The sequence below is a fragment of the Typopeltis vanoorti genome, chromosome 6 (assembly GCF_054136105.1).
Source record: "Typopeltis vanoorti isolate ZY-2024b chromosome 6, IOZ_Tvanoo_1.0, whole genome shotgun sequence".
Taxonomy (NCBI): domain Eukaryota; kingdom Metazoa; phylum Arthropoda; class Arachnida; order Uropygi; family Thelyphonidae; genus Typopeltis; species Typopeltis vanoorti.
Genome location: NC_143554.1, coordinates 13,254,970 through 13,267,547, shown reverse-complemented (window position 1 = coordinate 13,267,547; position 12,578 = coordinate 13,254,970). Strand labels below are relative to the sequence as shown.

At 36.8% G+C, this 12,578-nt stretch overlaps 1 protein-coding gene across 1 annotated transcript in view; it reads left to right on the top strand.

The window, feature by feature from the left end:
- Nep1 (M13 family metallopeptidase neprilysin 1) overlaps positions 1 to 12,578 on the top strand; it is a 275,024-nt gene that overhangs the window by 197,952 nt on the left and 64,494 nt on the right. Inside the window, exon 14 of the mRNA XM_090394673.1 lies at positions 5,104 to 5,234. Within this exon, the coding sequence (XP_090250799.1) occupies positions 5,104 to 5,234 (131 nt within the window). The remainder of the gene's footprint in view (positions 1 to 5,103; positions 5,235 to 12,578) is intronic.

The window sequence follows — 12,578 nt, the reverse complement described above, 5'->3', positions numbered from 1 at the left end:
TGTACCATGCTATAACTCGAAGCTGTCTCCTAAGCTTTGTCATAATAATCAGCCTTATAATTCCGCATATGCAGACTTTCCTCACAAAAGTCTGCATATGACAAGCCACAACATAGGTGAGTACTTCATGATCACTTTCACCAACTGGAGGAAAATATGAAACCCCTCTAACAATTACATCCTCTGATGAAGTGAACCGATCTAGAACTCTTGATCCTCCGTGCGTTTCTTTATGTGATGCCTGAGATAGTTATCTCTCAAGAACTCGAGAAATTAATTTTCCTTATTCCCAAATGCTATCTCTTCATTCCAATCTATATCGCGATAATTAAAATCACCCATAATAATTACCCTTCCTTTGTTCACTAATCCAAGTTGTTTATACATTTCTTCATCACCACCTTCCACATTCCCAGGCCTATAACAACATCCAACTAAATATGTCTTCCTCTCAACCTCCACATTACACCATACTGCCTCATAACCACTGTCACTATTTCCTCTTTCATGTCTACCTTATGTGGACTCAATTCCCCTGCTATCATCAACAGCAGCACTCCCCCTCCCCTCCCCTTCTTGCCCTTTCTAATCTCGTGAAAAATTCTATTCCCATTACAATATCATCTTCATTCAACCATGATTCGCTTATTCCAATGATTTTGGGGCGAATAAACTCAATCACTGAAACCATTTCATCCCCCATATTTCTGTTACTCTAGCATTTGTAAACAAACACAGCAGTTCATTTTTAGGTCTATAGCCAGTTCTATCCAAGCCATGTGTTGGTTGTAATTTCCTCATCACACAGGCCCAATCACCTTTCTCACTACTTACCACACATCCGCTCAGTCTCAACTTCCCCACCCACATCGCAATATACTCCATCTTCATATACACATTCACTGCCACTTTCAACCATCCACTCTTCCTCTTCCATGTCTCCCTGTCCACCTGGGGATCCCCCCATTTTCCTGATTTCCTGATTTCTTTTCATCTCTTCAGTACCACTCTCCTGATTTTTCACTTCACCTCTTGCATCCATTACACACTGTACTTTCACATATTGTACTTCCATCCAGCAGCACTTTCTCCAGCACACTCACTCCAAAGCAGAGGCGTAGCTAGAGGGGGGGGGGGGACTGTCTGCCCCGGACGGCACTTTGAACATTTTTGAACTTTTGCAGTTAATTCTAAAATACAGTCCTGAGAATTCAGTTCCAACTATTGTAATACTACAGCGAATTTTCCTCACAATTGCTGTAAGTGTTACTAGTTGTGAGAGGAGGTTTTCTAAATGAAATTGATTAAGAACTACCTACATTACAATGAAATAGACTTTGCCAATGTCATCAATGATTTTACTAACAGAAAAGCAAGAAAAATAACATTTTAGAATGTTGAAATTAAAGTTTTACTTCAAAAATAAACATAGTGTTTTAATTTATTTCCCTTTCCCTATACGTCGTTTTGACTTTTAGTAGTAATTTTTGGTGTGTATTGAGAGGGGCAGCAAAAGCTAGGGATTTTGCCACCCCTCTCAATACCCATCAAAATACAATCATGCCATACACCCACAAACTGTACTCCCTTCTCCTCACACAGCTCCGCTAGCATACCATTCATGATTTTGGCTCTCCATCGCAACTCATCATTGTCATCCCTTGGCAACACACTGACAACCTTTCCCATTACACTGTTATCTTTCACTCTTCTCATTAGCCTCCTGATATTTACCCTCACACACTCCTTATGTCCACTTAGATCATTTATCATAATCATCAGCCTTATGTGGATATAATTCCTGAATGGGAATTATATCCACATAAGGCTGATGATTCATCACGAATTCTAGTCCATTGATTAGGTAGTAGATCATTTTCAAGAGATTCACAGTTTTTCTACCTTTTTTTCTGGGCCATACAGCTTCTTAGTTTTTCTAGTTGAGTTATCAGACCACTGATGTTTGTGGTATAAATCATATGGTGTAATCAGTTTTTGTGCTGAACCTCAGAATCTCTTGAGAAAACTGGGAAGCTGCTTAGCTGATAGCAACCCTTCTGTCTGTGGGAAACTGGCATTATCATGCCTGTATGAGTGGCATGATAATGTGGTATAAATCATATGGTGTAATCAGTTTTTGTGCCGAACCTCAGAATCTCTTGAGAAAACTGCTTAGCTGATAGCAACCCTTCTGTCTGTGGGAAACTGGCATTATCATGCCTCCTCAAATCCAGATAATGGCATTTGCCATTATCTGGATTTGAGGAGCTCAAACTTATTATGCCCTTCTGCTGGTTATTGGGATGGATAAAGCATGCTTGAATGCGTTTCTGTTGTGCAAGCACTTTGGTTATATTTTGACTGTGGTTAATTGTTTTCCAGCATTGGTTGTGTTTTTTTTTTTCCTGCACACTTCTTCTTTGCTTTGGTGTTTTTATGTTGTATGTCTGGTCTCTGCTACTACTTCTCCAATTTTGCTTTTAGTTGGCACACAAAGGTTTCTTCCAAAGGTGAAATTTCATCACTGTCGTTTGATTTAGAATCTGCTGTGTGTTTGGTGCTGCTGTTTCCTAGGATTGTCCTGTTTTTTTTTTTTTTTTTTTTTTTTTTTTTTTTTTTTTTTCTCAAGCATCTGGTTTTCCTGGTCTCTTATTGCTTATGGTGATATCAGCTGATTTTTCAGTTTTCAGAATGTTTCCCCTAAATGAACCTCCTTGTGGCAGTGAAAGCATTATGCAACCAGTGATGTAAAACTAGGATACTCTGTCAATTTTAACGTTTATTATTTTTGGTATGGAGTCAGTATTGCTGCCAGAGTGCATCAGAGCATGCTTTCAGAAGCTTTTAATGCAGACAAATTCAGGTCTGGTGGTATAGACACACAGGGTGCATATTTTGTCCATCATAGCACCTTGTTTCAGTGTCAACTCCAGATTTCTGGTGGCTGATTTCAGGGGGGATGTTTGAAATAGTGGCTTTTGTGGGAGCAAGCACAATGGGGAAATGTTAATATGGTATGAACCAATATTAATTCTCTCTTCTATTAATTTCTCAGACTACAATGTATTGTTAAAATACATCTGCAAAATGCCTGGAGCTCATGATACATGAGTAATGTTTTTTGTGAAACTTGTTTTGCTCTTCAAGTTATTGCTCAAAATGTGTTTTCAATAGCAAAAATAACTATTCCATTGTCTTTGGAAATGGTTTATTTGCTTATGCATTGATGGGATGTGCAACACACATACCTGTGAAAGAAATTTGCTTGGAGTTATTTAAAACAAGTATATTTGCATAGAAAGGAGAAATTACTGACCTTTGACCATTGCTGGTAGTGCCCTGGCTAGGATCCTTTTTGTGATTTGAATCTTGTCATCTTTGACCAATTCCTGCTGAGCCAGGGAAGGTGGCTGTTCCTAGTGGTGGAACATTGATGCTGATTGTGGCTACACTGGTTGAACTTAGCTTCAGGGAAACATATACTTTGACTACTCCCCAGAACTCTACGGCATACCTTTGTTGTGTTGACAGAGGAATCTCTTTTAAAAAATCAAAATAAATATAACTAATTTTATGTATTTGAAAAATTAATTTTGTGGCATGATATAATAGAATTAGTGTTTACAATTAGGTACATATATAACATGCAACTAACAGAGATGTAAAACTACAACACACACAAAAAAAAAATGAAGCAGGAATGAGCGTAGATATGTTCTCTTCTCTGATTAGATAGACATACAAAAGTTTTCCTTTAATTTTATAATAAACTTGAGCATCTGACATTTATATTTGTAACCATGGACTTAATGCACTATAGTCAGATGGTTTTTAATAGTGTATCAGCAACTAGCCAGTACACTAAATCTTCCTCCTCATGTTTTTTATGCAGATTTTCTGATATAACTTTCAAATCTTTTGGTATCTGTCTTCCTCTCAGATTCATTTATACCAACCAGTGCTGTCATCCTGTCTGCTTTCTGATCTCTCTCTTCATTACATTACAGTGTAATTCTCCACATAAATAGTTCCCTAACATCTGTCTTTCATAACTTGAGTTATAGAATGTTCATGTGTGACACTTCTCTGACCTCAAATTCATCATTTTTCTTTGCCACTCTCTCATCTTTCTGGCACTTCCACTCATTCTCTTATTTCTCCAATGATCTTCTATCAATCCAACTCTTTCCCTCCCATTCTGTTGTCTTTCTTGCACTTTGACACTTATCAAATAATCTCTCCCACTTGAATTATTTCTCAATTACTTCACTTCCTTTCTCACATGTTCCATTTCTCTCTCTCTCTCTCTCTCTATCCCCCCCCCCCATCTTTCAACAAGAACCCCACTCTTATCATATATGCATTTGTGCTTCATCTATGTCAGTCTTACTTCTGCTGCACTTTCACTCTTGATCACACCATTGTTGAATCATATTCACAGTGTGCATTATTCTTAACCTGCAATGATTCTACTCAAGAATCTCAGCTGTTACACATTTATATCTTTACTCACAACCATACTGCTTTACTCTAACTCACTTTTCCTGCCTTTTTCCCCCGCACCCAGAAAGGCTGACAATCGTGTCCTCCCAGTCCTTTCTATTTCCTGCATTTCAACATTTTACCTGCCACATCTTAAATGGTAAGCATACATGCTATGAAATTTTTAACTGTATCTTCTAAAAAAAGTATTTCTTGAATGGGAGGACTAAGAGACAGTGCTGTATCTTTTTCATTTTCTAAAATGAGAAAAGGGAATTTTCTCACTCTGGTATTTCAGTAATAAACTGTGTATGTGTAAAATTCCCCTTTAAATATATGATAGGTAGGTTTACAAAAGTTTGTACTCAATTTGCAAATGATGTATTATTGCAACCAAGCCAACAAACAGAAAAGAATTTTAAAGAGTCCAATTTTTGTTTTTTTACTCATTCTGCTTTACTATTTTACTTGTAAAAACTAACTGAAATTACTTTTATAATCTAAATAATATCTCTGGAACTGAAATAAACTCTTTCCAATATTAGAATTAAAAACAGTAAGCATCCTATGAAATCAGTTGGTTATTCTATATATACATAAAGGAGTGTTTTGTATTTTCAGGACGTCAGTTTGATAAGGATGGAAACTTGAAACAGTGGTGGAACAATGCTACTGTACGTCGTTTTAGAGAGAGAGCTCAATGCATCATAGATCAGTATTCAAGCTATGTATTAGAAGATATCAGCCTTAATGTAAGACAGTTTTGTCAGTAAATCAGAAAATATAAATTTCTCTGATATCACTTTATGTCACTTGAACTATAGCATAGCTTATGTAGAAAAATAAGACTATTTGGTATAGAGTATTAGCAATGTTGATAAGAATTTATAAAAGCATTCATATCAGTTGGATTAATAAGAAAATGTGGCATTTATCATCATCATCATCATCAAATTTCCTGATATGTACCATCAATGGGGATGTTCAGTCTTCTATAACAATATCACATTATGAAGTTTACATTATTACTAATCTCTTATCAACAATTTTCCTCTAAATTAGTCAGTACTCCAATATTGTCGTATCTAATATTTCAGTCTTCTAGGACACTTCTAATTGAATCAATCCATCAAGATGTTGGTTTTCCTCTGGATCTTTTTCCTGCCATCTTGGCGTCAAACACCTATTTTGCTAACCTTTACTCTCCCTTCCTAATATCCTTCAATTTGTTATTATTTTTATTATTGTCATTATCACCAGACATTTACAGACTCATTGTGAGAGAAGGTACACACTACTACAAACAAAGTTCATCAAATCATGGTTGAAACTCGTTTATTGTATCTGCATTCATTGTCAGGCAATGCATCCCACTCACCAACTAATACTGCCATAATGAAAATCAATAATCACCCTTCCCTTATTCACTAAACCAAGTTGCTTATACATTCTTCATCACCATCCTCCACATCCTCTCTGGACTATAGAAACATCCAACTAAATATCTCTTATTGTCAACCCCAACTTCACACAACACTGCCTCAAAACCATTGTCACTATTTCCCTTTTTCATGATGTGGATATAATTGTCCTCCTATCAGGATCACTCCCCCCCCCCCTTCTTGACCTTTCTGTTCTTGTGAAAAATATTGTATCTGCCCATTTATATTCAAATCAGGATATCATCCTTGGGCAGCCAAGTTTCATTTATTCCAACAATTAGATTCTGCCACTGATGCCATCTGTTCATTCCATAGGACTCTTCTATCTTTGGTCTCTTGTCTTTGTTCAGATGCTTTACTTTCTAACCCAACTATCAGATCCATAAGTTCAAATTGATTTGAACATTGTCTTATATACTGCTAGTTTAGTGTTTTGGCTAATGTCTCATTTCTTTCATACAAATTTAGCTGGCTTGCTCCCATACCAGCTTAACTTATTCTGCTGTCTATTTCCATGTTCACTTTTACCATCTTCACTAAAAACTGTGCCTAAATAGATGAATTTGTTCTATAAGTTCTCCAGTGAGAATGCATATAAAGTTTTTGTGTGCCTGTCTATTTTAATAGTTTTTTTTTTTTTTCTTGTTGATTTTCATGCCAAATTTATTACAACTGTTATTCAATTTAGAGAATCCTGGAGACTTGCACTGGACACATTTTACATAAAGGAAAGAGCTAAGTTTTGCCTCTCCAATTCTAATATCAGTTTTCATGTGACTTTCTTTCATAATGCAATCCATAAAGATGATGAATAAGAGTGGAGATAATGTGCAGCCTTGTGTTCCACCTGATTTTGCATCAACCATCTTTCTGTATTTCAGTTCCAATTGCTGACTTGCAACTTACATAATTCTAGTGTTTTGAAAAGCTTTTCTCTAGTCACCTTGTTGTATGCCTTTTCCAGATCTACAAAGCTTAAGTACAATCCTTGTCATATTCCCATGATTTCTCAATTATTTTTCTGAGAGTGAAAATCTGATCTTGACGACTTCTTTTGGCCTAAACCCAGCTTATTTAACTCCAAGAGTTTCTTCCATAAATTTTCTCAGCCTCTTCTCAACATAAATCTTAACTGGAACAATCAGCAGAGAAATTTCTCTGTAATTCTCACATTCACTTTTATTCCACTTTTAGAAATGGGAACTATAACAGCTCTACATTTATCTGGAATTCGCCCTTCTGACCTATCCCTCTGAATTATGTAGTGTAGCCACTGAAAAACTGTTCTACTTCCTATGATTGAAACCTTCTCTTCCAACACTGGAAACTAAGCTCAAGCTACTCGACGATTAGCACCACATTGCAAGCGCACCCTTGCTCACTAATGAACTCCACGACCTAATCACATCAACAATACATGACTCAATCGATGCCGAAAACAGGAGACTTAAAATATGTTTTGAACTTTCTGATGGAAAATGGCAAATCATTAAAAGAAGACATCAGAAAATTAGCAGGAGAATGCAACTTCGATCCCAGAAATATCGTCAGATGCCATCATTTTGGACCCATAAATAAAAGAATGGATGGAATAACATTAAACGTCTCATGAAAGTGACCTGTGACACACAAACAAGCATATCCAAATTAATAATGGTGATAAATAAAAAGTTCAAGGACATTTGTCCCCAATCATGCATACATACATACTTGACCTGACTTAATATTTGCCGAGAAGGAACAAGGAAGCCATCTTGAATTTGGAGACAACAGTTGGGTCATCGACTACAAACAAGTTAAATCAGTGCAAAAATCAAGTGAGACCACTAGTAGCCAACATGGAGACCAGTATGCAGGCACTGCATAGGAAATGTACAAGACCTGTCTGGCATAAGCACATCACAACCATTGCATCCTCAGCTTCCAAAAAACTAGGATTTCTCTTTCACTCAGGATGTTACTTCACCTCTGAACAGCTGTTAACCTTATACAAATCACAAATCCAACCAGCTATCAAGTACTGCTCTTGCATTTGGAGTGGGACTCCTAAAAGCTCCCTCAAAATGCTTGACTCAATACAGAGGAGAGCAACTCTCCACTTTCACACAGACATTTGGTTTCTGCAACTTGTGTATTCTATAAGTATATCCATGGCATAGGTTCATCTGAAATGGCATCAATAATTCCTCCATTCAGTACTAATCCAGTTGAAACACGTACAGCTGCTGCCCATCATTTTCACAGTACGTGTTGAAACCCACAGAATAAGTTTCTTTTCCTCCTCCTTCATTCCTGCTACCGCTGTACCTTGGAACAGTCTTCTCCCCATTATTTCCCAAGGAATACAATATACAGGTTTTTAAATCAAATGTAAACAAGTTTCTCCTTCCCCAACCCACTACCCATATACGGTAGTAAAGTACTATAGGTTGATTGACCGACTTCTCGTGTATGGGCTCAGCAATAAAAAATAAAATAAAATAAATAAATAAAATTAGGTGTTGAATATCATCTATTTCAGTTGCCTTACAACATTTCAGGCTTCTGACAGCAATAGCTTTTTTTCTACCTAAGCATTAATATATATACTCTTTGCATTCTTATTGAATCTTTTATACTACTGTTCTGTCACTACTTGTTTTATTTAAAATTTTTCAAAGTAATTACTCCATACATCTATAATATCCATATCTTATTTTTTCATGTCAGCTTTATCATCTCTGATTCCTTTTATAATACTCTTTCCTCCATTTCCAAGCTTTTCAGTAGTTCCAGATTATTCTGCACCATGATATTTATCTTATATATTGAAATCTTCCTGTGACTTTTGTTTAGCTACTTTTACACATAGCTTAACTCTCTTACATTTGTTTACTTGAACTCTGCTAACAAAGCACATGACTGACTGGCATCCTATTCCACCTCATTTACCATTCTCCAAGCAAAAAACTATAAGTCCTCCACTGTCATAAACTACTCTTACACAATTTACAAGGGCAATTCCATGTTCTCTCCCATCGTTCCCCCTTTAGTAATTTGTATTTCTATTCTCTCCTCTTTTTCACCTACCATCTAATTTTTGTAACCCTTAAACCTTAAATTTGTAGGGAGCATTCTGGAGACTTGTCACCATCTTGATTTTTGGATGTCCTCTATCACTTCTTTATTCTGAAGAAACTCAGGCAAACAAATCTATGTGCATTAATCCCAATTAACTGTATGAAGAGGAATAATAACCTCCTTATCTCTGTTTTTAAAAATGCCACCATCTCCATTAAATCCCTAGCCTCATCAATTTTCTACGGTCCCATTTCTGCTAATATAGAACACATTTTAAAAACTTTTCATTCCAAAGTGCATAGCCTTACATTTTGCTGCATCATACTGGCTACCATTATTCTTTGCCCATTCTAAGCTATTTAAATTACCTTTATTAAATACACTGTGAGGGGGCAGGAGATAGTGCAAGTGTTGAATTTTAGTGCCAAAAGATAAGCTCTATTTGGAAATATCTACCAATAATAAAGTCATTCTTTTTAAATCATTATATTTATTAGTGTTTGTTTGATTAACTGTAAGAATAAAGTGCTTAATTTTCTGATTTTTAAAGGTTTGATATTTATTTTCTTGTCCACTGTATCATATATCATGCCACTGATGTGCAAAACAATGGAAGACTATTTTAACATATGTGATTACATTCACTGCAGCATGTGTGAAATGTACAGCCTTCACAGAATGAGAGATTTATGGAACTTCTGATTTATGAACTTCTTTTCCCGTTATGGGAAATATGTGGTATTTGTATATAAATAAATAGTCGAGAACCAGGTTCATAATAGTAACATGCCTATTGCTCTTTTCCCGTTATTGACATTAGACAGTATGTTTCAGAATCCCTGAAGTATGCTGTCCAATGATTTTACCTACACCAGCAATTTCCATCTGAGTTCATCTCTGCTAACCTTGTTATCCTCCTTCCCTCAGACAACTTACATTTTTAGGTTCACATTCATTCATTCTACTGCCAAACAGTAACCTTTCATTTAGTACACTTCCATAAGAATTATAAACACATTAACACAAGAATATTTTAATGTTTGCCAAATATTTCAGTCTGAAACTAACAGACTATCCTCAGTAGCTTGATAGGAACAGCTTTTTACAAGTAGAATACAAACAATTGATCATTCAAAAGTAGAACGAGCCACATGATGTTACATTGCTAAGCATTAAAGAGAGGTAAATTTCATCAGTGATGAATAAATTATAGGTATTAATTCACAATTTCATATAACAATCTTAATTTATAAATTCAATTAAAGATAACATTAGACTAATGTAAGAATTAAAGGTCTCAATTAAAATAAATAAACAAACATTTTTTTTAGTGTGTTATCCGGATTAAACTTTCCCATATTTTTGACAAGGGTAGTCAGTGTGTTGCCTAGGTATGACTGTGGTGAAATGAGGCGGAGAGCAAGGATTATGAATGATATGCTGGCTGAAATGTGTGAGGAGATGGGAGTACAGTTTGTTAATGTGTGGAATGAGTTTGAGGGACGAAGTGAGCTGTATGGGAGCGATGGACTGCATTTGAGTGGTTATGGTGTGAGTCACTTGGAGAGACTGCTGCTGGAAGGTAGAGAAATGAATAGAGAGAATGAATCAGATCGAGAGGGGAGTGATGTGGAAGAGCAGGAGAGTAAGACAGGAGAGATTGAAGAAATGGTTATGAATGGGGAAGTGAGTGGTATGAGAATAGAAAATGACAGAATGGGTGTGCAAGAGGAGCAGGGAAATGGGGAGGCTCAGGGTGGACAGGGGTACACAGAGTGAGAAAGGTGGATGCTCCAAGAGGAGGTGAGAGCATGTGTAGGCAGGAAAGAAATGGGATGACCAGGGATCAAGAGGAAACAGTTGGAATTGAAAAGGGTTCTAAAATGAAGAAGCAGAAAGGGAAATGGCCCCAGTCCAGCATGGAGAGATCACATCGAGTGAATGGTATCAGTGGAACTAGCTGTAGATCCAGAAATGAGCTGTTGTGTTTGTATACCAATGCTAGAAGTATAAAGAACAAGGCGGATGAAATGGTTGCACTAATTGCATCTGTTCACCCAAAGATTGTCGGAATAAGTGAGACATGGTTGGATGAAGATGACATCCTGACAGGAATAGAGATGGAAGGGTATGATATGTTTCATGAGGATAGAAGGGGTAAAAAGGGAGGGAGAGTGCTATTGATGATAGAGAAAGAGTTATGTCCATACAAGGTAGAGATGCAAGAGGGAAATAGGGCAAGTGGTTTTGAGGCAGTATGGTGTGAGATAGAGGTGAATAGAATCAAATATTTGGTGGGATGTTGTTATAGACCTGGTAATGTGTATGGTGATAGTGAAATGTATAGTCAAATTAGCCAAGCAAATAAGAAAAGGGTGATCATTATGGGCGATTTTAATTATGGCAATATAGACTGGAATGATGAGATAGCAACTGGAAGTAAATAAAATGAGTTTCTTGAATTTTTGAGGGATAACTACCTCAGACAGTATGTAACAGAGGACACACAAGGATTAAAGGTCTTGGATTTGGTCATCTCATCAGAGGATGTAATTATAAATGAGGTGTCAAATCATCCACTAATTGGTGAGAGTGACCATGAAGTGATTACCTGGGTGGTTGCCAGCAGTGCAAGGACCCCTGTGAGTAAAGGGTATATGTGGAACTACAAGGGGGGTGATTATGAAGAGCTCAGGAGACAGCTTGCAGGTGTAGCGTGGAATGAGGAGTCAGCTGGAAAAGAGATCAATACAGCTTGGGGGATTTTCAAAAACTATCTAGTAGATGCAATGTCTAAATGTATTCCAAGGGTGCGAAGGTTATATAAGGTAGGTGTGAGATGGATGAATAAAGAAATTAAGCATGCGATACAGAGAAAAAGGGCATTGTGGAGGCATAAGAGAAGTGGAAATAACCAATTTCATGAAGTCTACAAAGACCAGGCATGGAAGGTGACTTGGTTGGTGAGAGTAGCTAAAGAGAGGTATGAACAGCAGTTAGCTAATGAAGCCAAAAAGAATCCTAGGGAGTTCTTTCGATATGTAGCCAGCAAAAGAAAGAATGATTATGGAAGGATGACATTGATTGGAGAAAATGGTATAAAGACAGCTGTTGCAGAATGTGTGGTGGAGATACTTAATGAGCAGTTCATAAAGATCTTTCAATCTTGTGAATGTGACTTCCTGGAGAGATTGAGAGCAGAGAACTGACTGTAAGTGAGCAAGAGGTGTTTGGAGAGTTGAGTAAACTAGATGTAAATAAGGCTGTGGGTCTTGAGAATATATCACCGCACATTCTGAAGGAATGTGCCAGAGAGTTGACACCTGCCTTGACATATTTTTTTAATACAAGTCTTGCACTTGGTCAAGTTCCTAAAGAGTGGAAAGAGAGCAAGATTGTGCCACTTTATAAAGGAGGTGATTGAACTCAAGCATCAAACTATATGCCTATCTCTGGGTCCGGTGTTGTGGTTAAGTTGTTGGAGAAGCTTGTGAGAACGAGGATCGAGAGTTGGGTTGACAACAATGGTATAATCTTTGATGGATTTGCTAAAGGGAGGTCATGTTTTAGTAATCTGCTTACTTATTACAATAA